Here is a 23,913-nt window from a genome sequence, read left to right on the forward strand (position 1 = left end):
GGGTCGGAAGTAAGAGACTTGACGTGTTCTACGAATAACGATTGCTGAGTGCCACCTCCCTGGATCGGCCTCCGTGTATAGCAGTGTCCCCCAAAATGGCGACCAAGGGGGACAAACGGCAGCAGAAGGCCACCAGAGGGGGACGGTATACACAGTCGAACAACATGGATCGTTACGCCCAAACTAAGGGATCGCCTAGTTGACTGGGAAAGTCACAGGAAGGAGTAAAGGATGCCTCTGCCCTGGAAACGGAGCCTACATTGCAAGACGCAATGGCCGCCATTGATGGGATCAAATCCTCGCTTGGACAGAAGATGGAGACCCTGGCTCATAAATTAGATACAGTGTCCATCGAAGACAACTTGATTCGGGCTGACCTCACGAAGGCAAGTGAGAAGGTGAAATCCTTGGACATTAAAACGGCTAGTCTCACGGACGATGTCACGGAGCTACAATCCGAAGTACGGACTCTGAAAGCCTCTAATGACCGTGTTGTCCGTCGACTGGAGGATTTTGAAGGGAGAGCCCGGAGGAATAACGTTCGTATCATTGGGGTCCTGGAAAATGCGGAAGGGCAGGCAGCTGATCTCTTCGTGGAGGGTCTCATAACCAACCATCTTGGCCCTAAAGGCCTGAGCAAGTTTTTTACCGTCGAGCGGGCCCACAGAATTCCGGGAGGAAGACCGCGTGTCGGTGCCCCGCCTCGGTCCTTGATTGCCAGAATATTCAATTTTAGAGACAGAGACACTATCCTTCAGGCTTCCAGATCGGGAGGCTCCTTGAAGTATGAAAACTCGTCCATCAGTTTCTTTCCAGACTTTACACAAACAGTCCAGAAGCAAACACTGAACTTTATGGGGGTGAAGAGAAGGCTTCGAGATATGGGACTTAAATACTCCATGCTGTACCCGGCTAAACTGAGGATTGAACATGAAGATACAACTTATTTTTTTGATGAGCCGGAGATGGCTGCAGACTGGTTAGCCACTTTGACGGCCCGGCAGGAACCCCAGAAACAAAGTGGAGGAGAAAATGGAAGTGCGCAAGAACAAGAATGATAACTGTGGTTCTGGGACCCGGGGACAATGGGGGAAAGGTTTCCTTTTGTCTGTACTGTTTTGATTCACGCCTAGCACGATACATTAGGGGGATAAACGGGCTATCGGTAGGCCTCTTTCCTCCTCTGACTTACTTTTTGTAGTTTAGTCTATATGTGGGGGCGACAGGCACACTGCGAGTTGGGGAGGCTTGAAAGTCGTAAGCAGGGGTGCAGGGTGGGGGGTAGCGTAACGGGTTGTTTGGGGGGAGGTGGGGGGAACTGTTGTTTTTTGGTGTTGTGTTTAAGTTTTCACAAGGCATTGTATTTCAAGCTTACTCCTGTAAGATGCTGGGCTTGGATCTCCTTTCTGTTTCATGATGGGGGGTAGGGGGTTGAGGGTATTGAGTTGGAACATCAATGGGTTGGGGGACAAGATCAAGCATAGTGTGGTCATACAATTCCTTAAGAGACACTCCCCAGATGTGGTCCTCCTACAGGAAACTCACTTGGTTGGAAATGTGTGTAAGGCAATGAATAGGAAGGGATATCGGCTTGTGGCGCATGCGGGTTTTACTTCTAGGTCCAGGGGTGTTGGGATCCTCATTAGGGGTTCTCTCCCGTTTGTTGTTGACTCGGTCGTCGCGGATGAAAGGGGACGATATTCTGCGGTTTCGGGACGTTGGAAAGGGCGTACCCTCTCTTTGGTCTCGGTTTATGTCCCCCCGGGTCTGCAGAACACGACCTTTCTTGAGTTGGGTAAGGTTGTACTGGACCTTCCTAGTGGATTGTTGATTTTGGGGGGAGACTTCAATGCGGTAGTCTCTGCCACCCTGGATAGATCTCCGTCACGGGATTTGTGGAGAGCTCAAAGATGGCTTCCGGACTTCGTGGAGACACTGGGTTTGGTGGATAGTTGGAGATTATTTCATCCTACTCGACGGCAATACCCTTTTCATTCTGGTGCTCATGGGAGTCTTTCCCGGATTGACTATGGTCTGGTGCCTGCGGCCCAGGCCTCATCTATTGTTGAAGTACGGCATTTAGCCAGAGGTATATCTGATCATTCTCCTCTTTGGCGTAGCTTCGACTTCACTACTGGCTCCAATGGTAGAGTGGACCCCATTAATTCCTGGTATCTGTGTGATCCCAAAATTCGGAAAGATTTGATAAAAGCGTTGGAGCATTATTTTCAGGATAATAAGGGAATCGGTCTCGTCGTCGATTTCGTTGTGGGAGGCGTTTAAAACTGTAGTCAGGGGTCAGGCTTTATCCCTGATCGCTGGTGTTAAAAGGCATAAGGAGGAGGACGTAGTGAGAATTGAGTCCGAAATAGCTACTATAGAAATGGAATTGGAGCAGGAGGTGACCCGCGCAGATTGCATGTTTTACAACTTAAGCAGCTTGAGTATAGAACGTTGGTCACTGACAGCGCGAGGGCTCTTGGTCGTGATCAACAGGGGCGTCTGTATGATGTAGGTGATAAGGCCGGTAAGTTGATTGCCTGGCTGGACAAGAAAGATGGAGCAGATCGGGTCGTCCCAGAGGTTGAAGCTACGGACGGGACTTGTGTGACCGACCCGCAGGAGATAGTGGACCGCTTCGCTGAATACTTCCGGAATATTTATACGTCCGTCTCAGATAGGCCGGAGGAAGATTCGTGTCTATTACTGAGGGACATTAAGCTTCCGTGTCTGTCGCTGGAGGATCGAGACCTTATGGACGGTAAACTTACCGCCGATGAGGTAGCTTTGGCAGTGCGCTCCTTGAATACCGGAAAAGCTATGGGTCCCAATGGTCTCCCCATCGAATTATATAAGCTCTGTCCTGAAATAGTCGCCCCCTATTTGAGAGATATGTTTTTGGAGTCCCGAGAGTGTGGTGTCCTCCCCCGAGATCAGAGACTGGCTTGGATCGTGGTGATCCATAAGGAAGGGAAGCCCAGAACTAGCTGCGCTTCGTATAGGCCAATCTCATTGTTGAATGCAGAGCCTAAGACATTGGCTAAGATACTGTCCAATAGATTGATAAAAGTTATCGGTGAACTCGTCCATCCCGACCAATCGGGATTTATTCCACATCGAAATACGGCCTTGAATCTGAGGCGATTGCATGGGGTTCTTGCGAGGGCCCATACCTTGCAGGAGCCTGCTATCGTGGCGTCACTCGACGCGACGATGGCTTTTGATACGGTGGAGTGGCCGTATTTATGGGCTGTTTTGGCTAAGTTCGGTTTTGGTCCTGAGTTCATTAGCTGGGTGCGTCTATTGTATACTGAGCCACTCGCGCAGGTAGTCGTTAATGGTCGTGTCTCTGTGCCACTTTGTCTTGGGCGGGGCACTAGGCAGGGGTGCCCACTTTCCCCACTTCTGTTTTCGCTGGCTGGGAGACCTCGATCAAGGGTATTCGTTGGTCTCCACAGTTTGAGGATCGGATCTCTCTATAAGTCTCTAATTGTCTTCTGTGATGTGTTGGCGTCGTATGGCAGAAATTCGGGATTGATTATAAATTGGCCGAAATCGTATTTGTATGTTTTACATGGTGACACCCCAGTTTTACCTCGGAACTGCCCCATTCAAATTATAAGAGAAGGGTTCAAATATATTGGTGTTTATATTTCCATGGATCCTACGATCCGGTATGAGCGAAACCTTCTTCCTCCATTGGCTCGGCTGAAAAGTGACGTGGTTGGGTGGCAGAGACTTCCCCTTTCGATGTTGGGATGAGCGTCCCTTTTTAAAATGATGTCCCTGCCGCGTTTCCTTTATGTCCTCCAAAACACCTTAGATGTACTACCTGCAGGCTATTTCCGCGAAGCGGAGGGTTTGCAGCGTAAACTACTCTGGGACGGCAGGCCACGTATAGCGTTGGCCAAACTAACGCTCCCGTGGTATGACGGAGGGATCGCCCTCCCCGACATCAAGAGATATTATTGGGCATCGCAGCTAGGGGCTATAAATCATGGTACGTATGGATCTGCGACTGATCCCGGCTATGCCATGGATAGGTGGGTGCTTCCGGGTGGCAATTATAGCAGAGCATTGTACACTAAATCAATGGAAAAAACCCTGACAGGGCCGACTAGGGTAGCGGTGCGCATATGGCATGATGTTACTTCTTCGCTTGGTTGGAAAGAGCCGCTTGACTCTGGCTGCCCCACTCTTTAGTTCGGATAGATTTGGCAAACTATGGAACACGAAGGGTTTTGATAAATGGGAACTGATTGGAATAACCACTGTAGGTGATCTCTGGGTGAAGGGAAAGATTAAATCATTTGCTGACCTACAAAAGGAATATGAGCTGAGTGGTACAGAGTATTTTCGTTATGCGCAGGTCAGACATGCACTGCGATCGGTCTTCCCCGAGGGGGAGAAGATACCGGAGGCATCCACCTTGTAGGACCGTATACTAGATGGATATGGTGTGGCTCACTGGTTAGAGGCGGCAGACCCGGGAGCAGAAGTCGGCCCGGGACCAGGGTTCAATTCCTGACGCGGCAGGGTCGTGGACCAGGGTCAGCGGACTCGACAATTCTCGCCTCGGTGCCTACTCTAACCTAGGGTCCCACTCGGCAACTCTGGGCATTAGCTTGCCTAATCTCCACAACGGCCCCATCAACGCCGGGGATGCCTGGCTCCACCTTGGGGATTCCCAGTAGGGACCATCCCACAGGGAAAGCCAGGACGGGTTCCCCAGCGGTATACAGCGCCGGGACGCCCCTTTGCTGGGGCAGCTGTGCGCTTTACACGTATACGACATTTAACATTTATTTATATGCCCGATAGCACCATTTCCCTGGTATATAAAAAACTGATTAATCACAGAGTTGATCTTTTGGTAGATCTGAGGGAGAGGTGGACCCGAGATGCCTTGAAATTGATGATGAGGCTGACAATCGGCGATCTCCTCTCCAAAGGAGGTCGCGATCCCAGCAAGATTTAGACTTGTCCAGCTTAAGATACTCCACAGAGTCTATGTCACGGGTCCACGTTTGATTAAAATGGGTCTAGCGGAGGAGGGTTTGTGTAAGCGGGGATGTGGCCTATTGGCGACGTTCCTTCATATCATCTGGGAATGTCGACATATGGTGAATTATTGGGGCTCTGTTTATAATGTTATGCATGAAGTTACAGGGGTGGATCTCTTGCCGGAGGCTAGGAGATGCCTGCTAAATATATGGGAGCCCACGGATCTAAATACTGCACAGACCCAATTGGTCACGTTGGGGACCATGATCGCTAAACGAAATGTAGCACAACTGTGGGGTTCTGATAGGCCGCCAACGATCGAGGGATGGAACGAAAGTATGGATTGGTGTATGTTCCGTGAAAAAACTGTTTACCTGGCAAGGGGTCGTCCTCGGAAGTGAAATGATATTTGGGGCCCCTGGAATGAATACAGAGGGAATATTTGTGTACCACCTGCAAATGTAGTCCTGGATGTTCGAACTTCCCCATAACCTGATTGAATAAGCGTTTATGTATGGCTCCCCCCCCCCCTGATCAAGAATTTTTGTATTGAATATTGACGTTGATTGACCCCCTTCTGTACAATGCACCGGTGTATTTATTGATGCCTTGTTTTAATAAAAAGAAATATTAAAAACACAAAAAAAATCTTAGTAAAATCCCACTCGGACAAGACTACACTAGCCCCCCCGCCACTCCCCGGCTTAAATGCACGCTCCTAAACTGCAGATCGGCTTCTAAACACGCAACTGACATAGCAGACCTCATTATCTCCGCTGACCTGGATCTGATTATCCTTACTGAAACATGGCTCACAGACTCCTCCTCACCTATCATCGACATACTAGTTCTACCTAACTATGACATTATCAGATTGAACAGGAAGGGCAAGACAGGAGGAGGAATTGCATGCATCCACCGTAGCTACATCAGCATAAAGAGAACCATATCCCCTGCACTCCCTCTGTGTGAATATTTTTGCCTGTGCCTGGACATTATCAGTAATGGCAAACCTACCTGTACGTTACACACCATCTACCACCCTCCTGGCGACCACCTCATCTTCACAGAACACCTCATGGACATGGTCACCACATACACTGGATGACAAAACACCCAAATCTTCCTGGGTGATTTCAACCTACAGTGGAACAACCTCAACGATACTGTAGTCAACAGTCTCAAAAACTTCCTCAACGCCCTAGACCGTAACCCAATTTGCAACAGCCCTACACACAACAAAGGCGCAACTCTGGACCTAATAATCGCCAAGAGCGATTCCACGCACCTTGAGTCGATCCTCCCCTGTGACTGGTCAGACCATCACATCATCACCTTCTTTATCAATGAAACAGTTAAACTTAATGCGGCTCAGCCCACAAAACCCAAAGTTTGGAAAAGAGACTGGAAAAAACTCAACCCAACCTCATTACCCATTTCCAGCCACAATCTACTCTTGCCACCTGCGTGTGCATCCAACGTTCATGATCTCACCAACCATTATCTTATCTCTATGACGTTGATAGATAATGAATTTGCTCCCCTTCAACTGAAAAGAGGTCTCACGAAAGATTCTAAACCTTGGTTCAATGGTCCACTTAATGAGGATAGACACTCGCTCAGAACTGCTGAACGTAACTGGAGATCAGTCCCATCCGCTAAGCTCCTCATGACTCTAAAAAGAAAGAGAAATGCCTACTACCGAAAGATAAGGCGCGCCAAAGCAGACTTCTTCAGTCACCAACTGAACCTAGCAAGAAATCGACCGAGAAAACTCTTCGAATTAATCAAAACACAATCTAAGGACGGACCTCAACATCCACTCATTCACAGCCCACTTGCGAAGAATTCTCCACCTTTTTCAATCTTAAGACTGAGAACATCAAGAATGATCTCCTCAATGATCTAATCTCTCACTCTTGTCTTCACTCCAATACATCCCCTCTGCCTCTAAATGCAACACTACATACACCCTCAAAGTATGTTTTAAAAAACGATGCAGCTTGGTCATCCTTTAACACCTACTCGGAAGATGCTATTGGCAAGTTCCTCAATACCTTGAAGCCTTCCAATCACCTCATTGACCCTCTACCAGCAAATGCGGTTAAAGATCTCTCTCCATTGCTGCTCCCCGTCTGGACCAAAATCATTAACCGCTCTCTCTTACAAGGTTGCATCCCTGACTCCCTTAAGGTAGGGCAGGTCTCCCCCATCCTTAAGAAACCCACAGCTGACGCTACGGACCTAAACAACTACCGTCCTATCTCCAATATTCCCACGCTGGCTAAATTTCTGGAAAAATGTGTTCAACACCAATTAACAAAACACATTGCTCGCTTCAACCTTCTCAACATAAACCAATCCGGTTTCCGAGCAGATCACAACACGGAATCAGCCATGACACACATCATCGATGATGCCCTACAAATACTGGATCAAAACGGCTCATGCCTTCTTATCCTTCTAGACCTCTCTTCAGCCTTCGATACAGTTAAACACAAGAACTTGATAGATTTGTTGAAACATAAAATGGGCTTGTCTGGATCAGTGCTTAACTGGTTTACATCCTTTCTACAAAACCGGACCCAAAAATTCAAGATCAACAACACCCTCTCTAAACCCGTTCCAGTCACGCTAGGAGTATCACAAGGATCCTCGCTATCACCAACACTTTTTAACTTATTCATGGAACGACTCACCGATCTGCTGCAAGCGTCCAACATTCAATTCCACATGTACGCTGATGATACCCAACTTTATCTTAAGATCAACACTCTTGAAGACATCAACATGCAGTCCACCCAAAAGTGGCTGGCGGAGAATCACCTCAAATTGAATGCCTCAAAAACAGAATTCCTCCTAATAGCCCCACCTGATAAAGTCGCCATAATGCATGATTGGATCAAACACCTTACCGCATTTAACGTCCAACCGACTATTGTAGACTCGGCTAAATCATTGGGTATAACACTTGACTGCAACCTCAATATGCAGAAGCACATTAGTAACGCAACGAAGGGAGCTAACTTTCAGAACAATACACTAAGGAAATTGAAACCCTTCTTACCGGCTAATGACCTCAAGATGGCGGTTCAAGCTTTAGTTCTATCTCGGCTAGACTACGGAAGTGTCTCGCCTTGCGGTCTCCCCACAGCTACTACAGCTCCCCTAAGAGCATCTACTAATGCGGCAGCGAGACTCATCCCCGGACCTCAAATCTCTAAACAGGTTACCATTTGAAGCCAAATTCACCTGAAAATTGCATGCATTACTCATAAAGCCATACACTACAAGGCACCCAGCTATCTCACACAGAAACTTACAATATCCGGCGGGATAAGATCCACAAGAAGTGCGGTAAACCTCTAGTTGAAACCACAACGATTCAACAAGAAAAAAAAATACAAACGCTCCTTCTCTGGGATGGCGCCCAGGATTTGGAATGCCCTTCCTCCGGAAACAAGGTTGAACCCCTCCACTGCAGCTTTCAAGCGGGAAGTTAAAGGCATTCTTATGGCAAAACTCTCTTAAACACAGACCTTTGACTCTGCATGAACACTTGTACATGGTATCATTCTAGGCTATCTAATAAACCTGGTTTTCGTTACCCTGTCGTTAAGTGCGCTCCTAAGAGGCACCTTATTGTTCTGCTTTTATTTTTCGTTCTCAATTATGTCATTGTTATTTGACCTCCTTACCTGTCAAGGCACTACCCGCACACTGCCGATCATCTCCTATTGTTTTGTGTTATGTTTTCGTTATGTTCTAATGTACACCTCATCGACCTTTCCTTGAGGGATGTTACTTTTTATCCCCAGGTACTGTAAAGCGCTCTGATACCCTTGAGGGTCTTGTCCGCGCTCTATAAAACTCTCAAAATAAAATAAATAAAATAAAAATAAATATACATTAAAAGTTGCCATGACGTATATGCAGGGTAAAATACACTATTTACTACCATTTGGAGTGATGAAGGGGCATCATGACCCACGTGAGTTTTCACATCTCCATACACATGACCTTTCTCCACTCATTGGAATACATACTGTACATATATATGTTTGTTTTGTCTGATATTACATAGCGGGATAAAAAGAGGTCGTCAATTTTGGAAGTGAAGGGAGGGTAGAACAGGCCACAGGAGACACATCTCAATGTGTCTCCACTTGTGGCCATAATTCGGGCTGTTGGGATGTACGTGATATCATATGCTGATTACACGCGGGTGATTGTGTCGATTCCCAAGAACTCTGCCACCACTGCAGATAATTTTTCTCAATGCATGTCGGTAGTTGCAGACTGAATGAGATGGAATTTTCTGAAATTAAATGGCGATAAAACTGAGGTGTTGTTCTTTGGCCCGCACTCTTTTAGCTGGAATAGCAATTGGTGGCCAGACACCTTAGGTATATGTCCCCTCCCAGTTGAGAAGGCAAAAAATCTCAGTGTCATCCTAGATTCTGCACTTAAATTTAATGACCAGGCCAAATACACTGTGACAGTCTGCTTCTGGCTCAGAAAGTGCTTAGAATTTTTTTTCTATTTATCCCCCGGCCTGCACGAAAGCAGGTTGCACTTGCCCTAGTCATGTCCGATTGGACTATTGTAACTCCCGCTTTCTGGACTCCAAAATTAGCAATTAGCACTAATTGCAAGTAGCACAGAATGCGCTTGCTAGAACAATTCTGGATATTTCCAGGCGCCATTCCGCTACTGTGGGGTTGGGGACCTTACACTGGCTCCCATCAGAAAGAGCTTTCTCGATTGCTGCACGCAGACTCTGGAATTCCCTCCCACAAAGTCTAAGAACTATCCCAGAGCTGCTACCTTTCAGAAAGGCCCTCAAAATATGGCTCTATACTCTATAGCCTGCATTTCTTTGTCTCTGGTGGGCTTTAGATAGGGGTTTCCTGTGGACGGCCGGCTATAGCACCTTGATGCCTTCGGGTAATTGTTGTCCTCTATATAATCAAAATCAATCACTCAAATCAGTGACACACTGATGTCATGATAGCACATTCAGACAATAACACTCAGAGCATGTGTTCAATCACAGACATGCTCCTTTCTCCTGTGTACGTTATTCATGCATTATTTTTCAGCGTGCAATTTAAAATCGTAAATAATGTAGGGCAAGACAATAATGAGAAGCAACAGCGCCACCCACTGTACGCTCTATAGACTGAAGGCAATGCACCCGTTTTGCGAGTCAGATTTGCCCATTCAAACGGCACACTTCCCACAAGAGCGCAGAGCCGGCACTTGGTCGGGTAAGAATTTAACCCTAGGTCAGGATGGTGGCAATCTGAGAACTTGCAGCATTTGCATGTGTTCAAAGCACTTGCATGTTAGTCATGCTTTGTGTAAAATATGCGAAGCAAAAATGGTATTAAATGTAATAATGACCTTGGACTGCATACCACGTGCATCCATTTGTTATGCCATCTGCAAAAACAGGTGACCCCGGGCAGGAGATGCCAGTGTCCATGGTGGTATGGCTCGTGGAGTAGGTTAGAGCCAGATGTTTAAAGACATCGTCGTCCGGTGATATAGCATTTGTACCTGCATTGTGAAAACAAAGAGTTACACCTATAAATTGTCACATAGCATATTAGAACACACGCAGTTTGAAATAGTTACTCTACAGATAATATTTGTAAGATTGCTTATTGTCAGGTATGGACCGTAAATAAAATAATAGATCATAAATAAGATTAAAACAGTTGCAATCAAACATAAAAATAGGTTTTAAAAGATACACTAACTTTAAAAGTTACACTATAGGTAATATGAACCCTAAATTATACCTTCTGGTGTGATGTATTAAGATTTAGTATTACCAGTTTTTAATAATGAACTTAGCAAAAATGACTGAAGGGGTGCTGTTCATCTGTCAGTTTGACAGATTACGGGGCATATTTACAAGCCGCTTGCTCTGCCAGTATGTCACTTTTGCCCATACTAAAAGTGACGCATCAGTACAAGGCCGGCGACCCGAGGGTGGTCCCTGTAAGGTTTGAGTTCGGGTATCACACGTCACTCGAATCCCCAGCCAAGCTCAGAGTTGCATCCAGACACTTATGTGCTGAACCTCATCTAGTACCTCATCTCAGTTCTTCTCTACCTTTACATAGCGCCAGGATGCTCCTTTCGGAGCGACAGCTTCACGCTTTATAAATACCACATAACATTAACATTAACATACCAGGAGAAACACTTTTCACAGAGGAGGAAACTAGGAAAGCCTTCACGGAGAAGTTGAAAATGAGCACAGAGTGAATATGACTCCGCTACTCTGAGAGATTGTCTCAGGCTTGGTGTGTCCTCGAGCCTGAGATAAAGGTCGCGGGTTCTCTCCAGAGGGTCACGAGGACAGCATTGTGCCGTAGAATATGATTTTATTGTCTCTGTACCTATCTGAAAAGAATCTTCTCTCCTCATCTCTATCGCTGAGTTAGAGAACGGTTATTAATATTGTGAGAATGAGAATGCATCTGAAATTTGGTCTTCCAAGCATCCTGATGGTGTCGGAAGGATACAAACAAGCAGCCAACAGAAAGCTAATAGCTGAAGGCTCCTGACCCTATGAAGCCAACGACTGAAGGAAACAGAGCCAAAGCCCGCTGTATGTGTATTATATATTTTACGAAAAATAGGTGTCCTGCAAATGCTTCATTTGTTAAGAAGTAAGTGCCAGGGCCCTTCTCAGGCAGCGGCAATAGCTTGCACCGCCCATTGCCCCTTTCAATTCTGCCTATGACGTGCCATGACAACTATTGACCATTGCAGATCGTGACAATTCCGACTACCCCAAGCTATGAGAATGTTGTGGGCGGCAGGCATTATTCATTTTTAATGTATATGGAATTATTAAACACTGTTGTTGAACTTATCTCAAAATTTGACAGACAGCTCCACTATGTGGTGGACTTGTCATTAGTGCTGGTGCTGAGAATGAAGTGCTGGTGCCGAGTACCAGAAACCACTGGCTCAAATTAAGCGCTGGGTCTTGGCTTATGCCGGACGTAGAGATAACCAAAGAGTCATTAGAACCGCAGTGCATTACATACCACAGTTTGTGGGTACATTTTAACATGTGTGAAGAGACCACGCAGCCCTGAGTCCTGTGCTTCCAGCCTCAACAGAATGGTTCTGTTTTACATAAGTATCTTTCCTGACGCCTGGTGTTCAGCGTGTTTCAACCATTACTAACTTCAGCAGATAAAGGAGTGCACCCCAGCGATATGAAGGGTTTTATAATTAAATGCACAATAGCATTACTATGATAAAAGAAAATTATCATGTATAAGAAATTTGACATTATGTTGAGGTAACTGTGATAATGCTAACACTAGCTAATGTAGGCCTCTATTTCAAAATGGTTGGGGCTGCCTGCATCCATCTTTTCAGCATGTAATTATCTTTTATCTCTGTCTCACTCTGCACACTGACTATTAACGCACAAGCAACTTTGTAAATACTGCTTCGAGATGAATGAAGCTTTACTAGTACAGAATGATGTGTGTTTTAGAGTTCTGTAGCACACTGTTCCACTGGGAGTGAATGTTCCCAACGCCTCACTCATTGGGTCAACAGTAATTTCTCACGAAAACCTGTCCTATATTAAGTAGCGACATTTGTATTAACAATTTAGGCACCAACAATGGGTACTGCATTATGTGAATCTGCGGTAAATGTATTTATGTTTGGTATTCATTGTATTTTGCATTATAAAAGAAGCCCATTCCTGAGGGTTGTGTGCTCACTCTCTCTTTATCTCAAGTTGGTCTGACCGCTGATTTGTGACTTATTTTAATTGAGCTGAACAATATTTTGTTCTGTTATATTAATATTTGCATTTTATTACTTTCATGCTATGATTTGATTTACAAGACTAATTGACTGATTATAAATATTTAACTGCCTTCTGTAATTATTTAAACCTTTATTATATCCTTATAACCCGCCGTAGTGGGCTATACCGGCCATTAAAGGCTCGCTCCAGCGTTAAAGGCCCGAGCCGAAGGTGAGGGCCTTTAAAAAGGGAGCGGGACTTTAACACCGGTATAGCCCAGCTAGAGAAGGCTATAACGCTATTAGAACATTCTACCACTAGAGGGCATAATGTTCTACCAAATTAAACAAAGGCCTCTCGGAAACCAAGGGGATTTAAATCCCCTTGGGCTCCGAGAAGCCTTTGTTCACAGCAGCAGATGTGAATGGAAAAAAACATTATAATGTTCTGCGGGCTTCTACCGGCCCATAGAAGCCCGGAGCACTCCACTGTCGGCAATGGAGTGCTCAACATTCTAATGTGTTAATAAACTGTCCATGGTTTTATTTTAATATTTGTCTTGTTTTTATTGTAAAGGCTAATGTGCTTTATTATTTACATTGTAATTAGCATTGAAATGTTTTAATCGAGCCCAGTTGAGTTGCAACAAAATCCATGGGGTATTAAAACTACTTTCGTTCCGTCAGGAACAATTTAAATATGAAATATTAGAAGAAAGCTCTATCAGATCTTTTAGCAGAAGATGGTGACAAACTGGACTTGGATGGTTAGAAACTGAATAGGCATGGTTTAAAATTTGGATCTAGATGCAACAGCTAATTATATCCAGAAACTAAATTGCCCTAACTCAGACTGTACTCCCAAATTCAAGGGTCCTTTTTGGATTGATGGCAGTGTTCCAGTGTTCCCAAAGCTGATCTATGAATTAAGGAGAAGTGAGTATAAATAGGTGATTTGTCATTGTAGACAATGTCATTGAGAAGTGTGTATAAATAGAGTGAACTATCAATGTAGAGAGTGTCGTTGAGAGGGCATTATCGTGTGTTAGATGTAGTGCATTGTGGGATTTGTAGTTTGGGTCTTCATTGTCATGAAAAATATAAGCAGGTTGTGAGCGCTTTGGCTATGCAGCTTTAATCTGAGGGATAGGAGGAGCTTTGGTTATTGTGGTTTTGATGCTTTGTTTCACTTTTCAGTTGTGCCCACTAATTGAAACCAATAAGACTTGTGTTTGCACTTAAATCTTAGGTGTTCATTTGTCTTTATTGAGTGTGCTTATTTTGATTAATGTGCTAATTGTTTAATTTTATGATTTAGGGTATCGGATTTTGTTGTAAATTCAAGATCCCGCAATAAAAATTGATTGTTGAAACCTGCCTGCTAAAGCTGAGGTGTGTATTGTGAGGCACCACATTCATAACATGAGTTGAATTTACTAAAGGTCGAGTTGTGTAGTTGTAAATGCATTTTAATGAAGATTGGTGATTGTTTATTCTTTGGTGCATAGGAGTAAATGCACTATTCAAGGGTAGGTTACTGCTGACCATGGACCTGTTTCTCCTGTTGTGATGCCTTATAGAAGAGATTTGATTTTCCCTTTTTTATTTTAAGGTAAAGCGTGCAGGATGTTTTAATCCTTTAGTCATCTCAAGTAGGCTGAACTCAAATATTACATTGTAGTGAGTCGCATTGAGATTTGTTGGTTATTGTATGGTGCCATGCAGATACAAAGTGTTATTGGTTAAACTATGAAATGAGTGCACTGCAATAAAAATGGGAATTTCATGTAGAACAACTTTCATTGCCATTTGTGAGGGAGAGAAATTGCCACGTGAAGGTACACCTGCCCATGACAGGGCATTTCCCAAGGGTTTACACATTTGTCTGCAGAATAGAGATTGGAACAGGATCAATTCTGATAACAAGAGTATTCAGCGTCCACTGATTGGTACCTTTAAAGTGAGAAACCTTTATAATTTGAAACAAGTGTCTTATGAAACAAAACCCCAATCCAGACCTGCCCAGTTTTAAGCATTGAATGCATGGGAGCATTTTCCACACGAGAAAGAACACAAAAGAATGGCGACTCTGAGTAGAAACAACTTTAGTAATTGGTTGGATGCCAGATGGAATTCGAGACAGAAGGCATGATGTGGAAGTGTAATTGAAGGTGTAGGTGTTTATCCTGAAATTGTAAAAGGAAGAGAAGTGGGAGGCACTCAGAAAGGAGAGTCAGATTAAAGATCAAGACAAAGAAAGAGGACAGTCTGATGATAATCATAATGATGATGAAGAAGAGGATTTTTTAAATGATCTATTGAGTGCCTCTGTATCATATTGTACCCCCTCCTGTAGGATCACAAACACAGTGTATCCACTGTGCCGAGTGTGCCAGGAAGGGTAAGGCTTTCTGCCATACTAGATACATCCACAGATGCACCCAGCACAACTACTGTTACTGTTGCTACAACCACTGAATCACAGCCTCACTCTGGAGAAAACTGACCAAAGACATTGAGATATATTGATTTTAAAGTTTGAAGACATTTTGAGGGACACAATTGACATCAGGAAATTAAATACATAGGATGAGGCTGAACTGCGATACTTAACTAAAAAAGATGCTAGGCATGCTCATAAGGCGCATGAGAATTCGGAAAGTTTGTCTGAAAAGTATAAGATTCATTTAAATAGAAATCAAAATGCGCTCCATAATTTTTAGAATGGTAATGATTGATGAAGAAATAAAGGAGATGAGATTGCCAAGTTTAAGAGTGCCCATTGAAGAATTAGTGAATTACAGAAGAAAATTGGTAAAGTTGAAGAAATTTAAGGACCAATGAGCAACGAAAGAGGGGGTCAAGGCGAAATAGAAAATGGCTTGGGGTGTAGCTGAAGGAGGTGCGAGTGTAAGTGAGTGAGTTTGCAACTGGAATAATTTCTGAAGTCCCTGTATGAGAAAGGTGCATGGAGAAATGTATGTGCATGTACATTGGGGACAATTTGATCTTATTTCATTTACAAAAAAATTCCCTGAGTTTTGGGGAAGAGCCTCATAACTGGTACACAAAAGAAGAAAGACATGTTTCTGTTTTGAATGTACTCTGGGAGTACCTGATCACCCTGCTTGAGATTGTGGTACCCAAAGACCTGTGGATGGAATGTAAGAGGGTTGTGAATTAGCTAACAGAAGAACTGGCAAGGGATGTCCCAACTAATAGTCAATCTCCGGAAGTGATAAACAAATACAGAGCAGTAATTTAGCATTTGAAAGGGGAGGTTCCACAGAGAGAAGTTAATTGGTCTGAAATTATGAGAGCAATGCAAGAGCCAAAAGTGTCAGTGCATGCCTAGTATGAGAGTCAAATGCAGATCTATAGAGCAGTTGAAGACCCAGCTTGTGAAAGCGGTGTGTCTCCGTGTTTGATGCTTGGTCTGCATCCTGAACTTAGTTCTCAGATACAGCAAAGTTTGATGGGTTGGCAGACCAAATCCGTGGACAAAATGCTAACATGTGCAAAATACCTTATGACACTTATGATGCTAAGCAGAGTAAGATTAAGGAAAAGTACACAAACAGAGCTGGTTCATGGAAGTGGGAAGAGAGGTTCTTTTGAATCAGATTCAGGCTTTCATTATCTTCTCGGTTCAGGCGTAAATATGGGTATTCAAGGAGTTGGTATTCAAGATAGTGTTCACAATGTGCAGATTGGGAATGTTGCTCCTAAAGGAGGTATAGCTTTTGTTGATAATGCTAATGTGAATGAGGGTATTAGCACTCTGAAAAGGGGCACACCATGGCATTATTGAAACAAGATTGCACATTGGAAACAAGAGTGTAGACTGAATCTAACAGAGTTCTGAATGATGATCAGGTGAATTCTTAGTTTCGTAACTTAAATGCGATGTCTCAGAGTAGGTTAATGCAGTCAGCAACCCCAATAAGACTGTCCCCTGTGCAAAATGTGCGGAATCAGAGGCCATATAATGCAGAAATGCCACAAGCTGCAATGATGCAGCAAATTTAATTATCAACAAAATCCTAGATTTCATCAGAACCCTTTGATAATCGATTACAGTTTCCCCCAGTTTTCCCTTCCTTCTAGACATGACCCTTATCAAGCCCAATGTGGTTGCTTACTCACAATGATGTGAGAGATCTAGTTCCCTGGGATGACAAATGGTTGAGTACCTTCGTAAAGCTTAGCAACAAACTTTGTACCCACCAGCACTAGCAAAGCCAGACTATGAGAAGGATTATTTCTTCTTCAGTCACAAACATGGACAGCGCATATTGTCTGTTTGACACAGATTCATGGTTGCCTGTAACTGCTTGCCTGTAACTGGATGCACTAGTCTGTGTGGGAATCCAGCAGAGTGAAGGGAATAGTGATGGGTTACACTCTTTTTGTGATGGTTCCTCATTCAGTTGAGATTTTGCTGACTTTGACTCTGGTTCTTTAATACAAAATGGAATGTACATTCTAGATCTTCAAAAAGCACTACAGTTACCTGGAGAGATCTTTGAGCGTTGCACCCAAGAGGGGTGATGACATGGCCACATCGGTAAATAGCTATGCCAGTAAGATAGCAAAATACCGCACTCTTGAGTCCTGCTCATTCAATATAGATGAACCAAGTTAAACTGACAAGGACCATGTAACCAATGTGTTGTTGATACCAGTCAAGACATTCAATGAGCTCAAGGAACCTCAATATGAAGCACCTGAAGATGAGAATGAGCAGTATATGGGAGCAATACTTGAGTTTCAAATGATGGCAGGGCCTTGTTACCAGATTCTTGGTTACCTGCATTGGTCTGACAATACCATGCTTCTACACATGTTGAGAGGGATTCCTTCAAAATAATTTGTTTCACATCCATTTTTGGTCTGTGGCTGCGAGTTTGTCCCTGAGATGCATTACTTGCCAGACGGTTAGATGCCAGCAAGAAAACAATTGTGACTATGAATCACATAGGAAAGTCTAATGGCCTATTAAATCAAATGCAGTTAGATTTTGTGGAAATGCCTCTGTACAACAGGCTTATGTATATTTTAGTAGTAGTGTGTCTTTTATCCTGGTTGGTTGAGCCATGCTCAACTAGAAGATATAATAGACTCATTGCAACAAAACTAATAGTGAGAGAGTTGATCTCTAGATTTAGATTTGGAGTGCCAATTTCTTTAGAATCTGGCTGTGGGACCAATTTCAAGAATGATGTAATTAAGCTACTCCCTGTAGCCCTAAACAGTCACCAAAAGCTCCACTGTAGCTAGAGACCAGAAGCATCAGGAGTTGTTGAGCAAGTTAACAGCACAATGAAATCCAGTATTGCAAAGGTGTGTGCCTCCACCTCTGTCAGATGGCCCTATGCATTCCCACTTGTCTTGATGAGCCTCAGAAATAACCCAAATAAAAGGACAGGACTCTCTTACTATGAAGTGAGGATGGTGAGGGCAATGATAATCACTTCTGTTCCTTCAGCCACACTCATAAACATCATAGAGGATATTGTTGTTAAGTATTACTATGGGCTGGCTGATGTGATGCATTCTAGCTCTCGTTAGGTCAACTTGGCAACACCACCAGTGGGAAAGGAGCAGTGCCACAACCTCAAACCTGGAGGCTGGCTTAGGGCGATAAAGCATGGTCACAAGATCTGATTGAGGCCTCACAAGAAAGGCCTGCCCCAATTGATCCTTGTAGCCCACAGTACAGTGAAATGTGCAGGATTGCCACAATTGATTCTGTTGGAGCAAATTTTATTCGCTAACAAAATGCTTACATTAATAATGTGCAAAGCTTATGTTTAAGTAACACTTTTGCTAAATGCAAAATTTGTAGTAGGTAATCAAACTTAAAAGTTGTAGGCCTGCAAATGCATGAAGGTGCTGATTTAAATTAACCTAAATGTTGATGCCATGCTAACTAAAAAATAATGCATTAATACTGAAAGGCCTGTTTTTGACATTGAATAGTTGTTTGTGCACAATGTTTTTTTTCTTTGTTACAGGCGTATTTGGCAAGAAGCCTTCTGTTAGTTATTGAATAGACACTTGTTTTGTATTAGACAACTGATAGTGAGCTATCACCAGGAGGAGGGGAGGCGACCGAAAGGATGATTCATGAGAAGAACTGCCTGGACCACAAATTATCAACAATGTAACCTTTCAAGGTCTAATGTGTGAAAGTCAATTGTGTCTGTAAAGGAAATTTGGGAGTTTGTGTAGTCCCAGGAGTTTACTCAAAGTCTATTGGAGGATGAAGAAGACAGAAGAAAATAATGTTGCAACATAGAAGTTGTTTGTTTAAATCAGTGCATGTTCCAAGAGGAGAGAAGGATTCCTTTCCCAACACTCTGGCTGGAGACTCATCTCTGAGCTTCTTAGACTTTTCTACATGAGAGGTTATTTAGCTTATTTTCCTTATGGCTGTTAATTTATGACTGTGAATACTTTTCGATCTGAGATGCAAAGTATTCATGCTTGCACATTGATTCTCTCATCAGAGCTCTTCATTGAGTTTCTGGAACTGATACCTTTTCTGTTTCTCTCATTAGCCCAACTTAATTTAGAATAGGAAATTTTCGATTATGGAACCAGCTTGCTGTATTATTACGGTATTAACTGTAATTCTAACTAACATTTTGTTCTATTTTATAATCAAATTTGATTGATGGATTATATTCATTTTTAATGCTGAAATCTAATGATTAATACACAATGAATAAACAGATGAGAGCCTAAAATAATTGAAAATAAAACACTTTAAGTCAGACTAATTTTCTTTATTGACTACATTAAAAGTCTTTAAGGATTTACCATTGCTCCTTACTTCCCCTTGTTGATGAACAAAGGTTTATATGACCAGTGGCAGGGGTCATTTAAGGATTACATCCAAAGATTGAGATATAGAAAACCCTGCTCTCTTAATTCACATGTCACACATGAAGAGGGTGAGAGAAGATTATGAAGAACTGGTTAAAACAGCCACTGATTCCCCAAGTGAGTACCCAGCCCGATGTGTGGGTCTGGAGGAGAAGAAGCACAAGTGGAGTCTTTGCAAGATGAGTTCTAGCAGGTCGCGTCTTATCAAGCCTTGGAGCTACAGCAGCAAGGCGAGGATTCTCAAGTGTCTCAAATCCAGGAATAGAAACAGAGACCAAAATGAAACCATAAAATAACTATAAAATAATTCCATAACCACTAGTAAATCTTGGTCAACCGTGAGGGATGAAGATGATCAAATTGAAAACCATCTTCAAACCGTGGCAAAAGAAGTGCGGGTATCTTCAGTGGTCGAAAACGGATCCGAGGGTGAAAATGAGCACTGCGAGTCAGTGACATTCATAAGTACCTCAAGAGGAAGACTTGCGAGGAATTGTGAAGAATGTTGGCCAAGAGGTGTAAGATAAAGGAAAAGAGAACCAAAGAAAGAAAAAAAGACCCGGATCAATCAAAGAAAAACCAGACCATGTAGAACAAAGTGACAGTGATGGTGAACAACCAAAAGTCAAAAGATCCAATAGACTGAGAGTGCCTAACAAAAAGTATGAATCTCTCAAATTGTCATATGCAGTTCATGACTAACTGTTGGACAATCAGATGAAGAAGTTATCGATTTACCTGGCTATCCAATCATTTGAAAAAAATATCCATGACTATGAAATGATCAAGTTGTAACAATCATTCCTGAATAATTTCCTGATAAATATTGAACTGAGATTCAAACTGAAATCTTGAGTTAGATTCTATTTTGTATTGTATGAGAGGTATCCAGTTGAAGATTCAGGGTTTTCTTTTAAGTATTCAGTTATAAATTGTAGGTTCCTCAAACATTAAATTATGAACTGAATGACATCTGAGCTTTTTGATAAAACTGAAGCTTTATTGATTTGCACCATAAAATTTAGTAGTTAGATTTTGATCTTATTTTATATGGCATTTTTCATGGAAGAAACATTGCTAACGGCAAGAAAAACTGATGCAAAATTTTACAATTAATTTTGGGGTCATGATATTAATATTCATAGCTTACTAGTGGGATCTAACACTTCATTTGAGCATGCCTCACCTAAAATAAAAATTAAACAGACCTTAATAGATGGAAGACGAAACAGGTTATTGCATAAAGGTAATTTTGTAGGTCATATTAGGGAAAAGGTATATTTGAGATTGTGAGATAATATTCAAAACTCACAGAACTTTGTGAGTGTTACATATGTACCTTTTTGACTTTATCTGCTCCTGAAGGCGTGATATATCATCGCCTTCCCCTCACCTACCCCTTGTCATGCAGTGTAATTTTAAATATATTATAGCAACAGAGGTTTCTTGAATTATATTGCTCAAATTATGATGTTTCTTTGGAGAAGATATCTATTGTTGGAGCCTTGCATTCTTATTATGGAAGCAAAAGCAAGGGAACTGTCTACATACATCAAACACATTACATAAATGAACCAAACTAACAATGTTGTTAATAAGTTTTCATGCAGATTAAATTGAAATGAGAAGAATTTTGGGGAAGATCTGAACGGACGTAAGGCAAGATGCAGTGGAAAGTTAGAGGAGGAGAGAGCGAGATTAAGGTAGAGAGGGGAGAAGAGAGGGTCGGAAATACAAGGGAACATCCAAAACTCATCTTGAATGTGAAAAGAAAAGTAGTGGTTTGGAGCTAGTGTGAAGAAAGTTATGTGGCAAATAATATGATTTTTGATTGGACAAGAGCCAATTATCAAGGGGATTTATTATGTGTGTGGTAGGATAACCTATTTTAAACTCCTTCATAATTGGTTAGGTTGCTGTTATTTAGGCTTAGGTTTCTCCAGTGTTCATCACATGGGTGAACTTGGTGAGTGAAAGATAAAATGGTAAAGAAAAATAAATATAGCTTTGATCAAGTGATGGCACATATATTTGTTGCTAAGATTTGATCCATTGGACTGGCTTTGAATGGAGTGAAGATCATAAAGCAGTCTACCTTAGTAGATCGGTTGGCAACTAACAGTGCTGGTGATTTAACATACATTAGCAAGGTACCAATGGCTATATGAGCTCTGAAAATGCAAAATAGGCTCGCTCTATATATATTATCAGCAAAGAAAGGCAGAGTCTGCTGCAAATTGAGGGTGCAAATAGGCTGCAATTATGTACTCCATAACAGTAATCAGATTAACTATTATATTTTAAATATCACTAACATCATGTGTGTGGTTAGGGTTTTTGAAGAGCAAGAAGCACGGGAAATAGTTAGTTCAGGGTTTGTGTAAATGGAAACATGTTTTCAAAGATTAGTGAGTGGTTTGGTAAGATAGGAGGCGGCGTTGTTAGTATTTTATCAACCAATGTAATAATTGTTTTAATTTGCGTACAGGTCGTTCTGCTGAAAAACGGTTTTAGATGCCGTCCATGAGGGCGAGGATTAAATTGTCAATATAAGAAGAAGCTGTCAGCAACGAGAGAAAGTTAGAAAAAAAGGAAATATTGTGATCTATAGAACATCCAATACAAATTGTATGATGAGATGAAGGAGTTGAAGGACGCCAAAAGCAGGAATCTGAAATGAAAAAAAAACTGTAACATAAGGGGATGTAGTTAATGAAGTATGACTTGTACTCATCTAAAAACTCATGAAAGCAGGATGTTCACGAAGGATTTTATAATTACATGCAAAATAGTACTACCTCTATAAAAGTAAATTAACATGCAGTCAAAATAGGACATTATGTTGAGGGAAATGTGTTTATGTTAACATTAGCTAATGTAGGCCTCGTTGTCAAAATGGTTGGTGCTTCTTGCAACCATCTTTTCAGCATCTAATTATCTTTTGCCTCGCCTCAGCCTGTATCACACTGTTCCATTGACAGTGAATGTTCTCACTGTCTCACCTATTTGGACAACAATGATTTCTTGTTCTTGTATATTAAGTAACGACATTTACATAAACAATTTACGTGCCTAAAAGCACCAAGTTGGGAACTGCAGCATGTGAATTTTTAGGATAGTGCTGAATAATGTATTTCAGGAACTGCATTGATCTTTCTTTAACCTGATTAATTCCAACAATGTGATTTCTGTATAACTGTTTTTTGGTATTGTTTTAATTGTTTTTTTTAATTAGAAAAGAAGCCCGTTCCTGACCGTTGTGTGTTCTTTCTCCCCTAATCTTTAGGAAGTGACACCATGTTGGTTTGATCCCTGATTTGTGACTTATTTAATTGACCTGAACAATATTTTGGTCTGCTATTTTATTGCTTGCATTTTTGTTTCTGAGCTGCTGCTATTTGTTGATCTAAACGACTAGTTGACTGATTTTGACGATGTATTTGCCTTCTGTAATTATTTAAACCTTTTTAAAACCATTTTAAATCCTTCGATGGTTTTATTTGAATATTTCTTCCGTTTTCAAGCCTAAAGTGCATCACTATTTGAATTGTAATTGGCTGGGGTAGCTGACAAGCTATATAACCTTTGAGGCATTACACCGCTCCAGGTCCATCAGGAGTGGTTTAAATTTGAGGCTGCAAAGTTTCACCTGGGAATCATATCACCTCACTAAATGCACATAATGTATAGGATGAATTTACTTAAGCAACAGGTTACTAAGGTGATATCTGATATCCTTTGCTTGGTCTGTAAGCTGGTGCATATAGTCCAAGTCATACCAGCCTTATGAATGAGACACGAAAAGTAGCACTTTCAACATTTAAAACAAATGTATATCATTTCATTTTAATTGAGGTTTAATATACAGGGTTAATAATCACTTTTCTTATCGAAGGTGGCTCATTTGTTCTTAAAAAGCATTCAGTCATCGTTTCCCCTACTACAATTTACAAGATTAGGAATGTGGATTTCTTCAGTTTCCCTGACAGGCCTGTGTAGGTGTGGGCTTAGTAGAGAATGTGATGGTGACGTGTGGAATGTTGCGGTCTGGGTGCACCCTGGCAGGGGATTACCGAGGCATGGAGGATGAATCCATGACAGCTTCTATGAGGCTGTAGCTGTAACTAAGCATGAAATAAATACCTTGAGTCCTATTAAGTGGCTCCTGACTCACCTCTACTTACGATCTTGCCTTCCAGCTACATCACTTTCCTGCACCTGTGC

The 23,913-nt window shown here is 42.3% G+C and overlaps 1 protein-coding gene across 3 annotated transcripts in view; it reads right to left on the bottom strand.

Annotated features, from left to right (window-relative positions):
• Window positions 1-23,913, bottom strand: part of CPM (carboxypeptidase M) — a 300,531-nt gene that overhangs the window by 58,175 nt on the left and 218,443 nt on the right. For all 3 annotated transcript variants that reach the window (XM_078676699.1, XM_078676716.1, XM_078676709.1), the window contains exon 6: window positions 10,411-10,566. In XM_078676699.1, the coding sequence (XP_078532825.1) occupies window positions 10,411-10,566 (156 nt within the window). The remainder of the gene's footprint in view (window positions 1-10,410; window positions 10,567-23,913) is intronic.

Source organism: Lissotriton helveticus, chromosome 1_1 (genome assembly GCF_964261635.1).
Source record: "Lissotriton helveticus chromosome 1_1, aLisHel1.1, whole genome shotgun sequence".
In the NCBI taxonomy this organism is placed as follows: domain Eukaryota; kingdom Metazoa; phylum Chordata; class Amphibia; order Caudata; family Salamandridae; genus Lissotriton; species Lissotriton helveticus.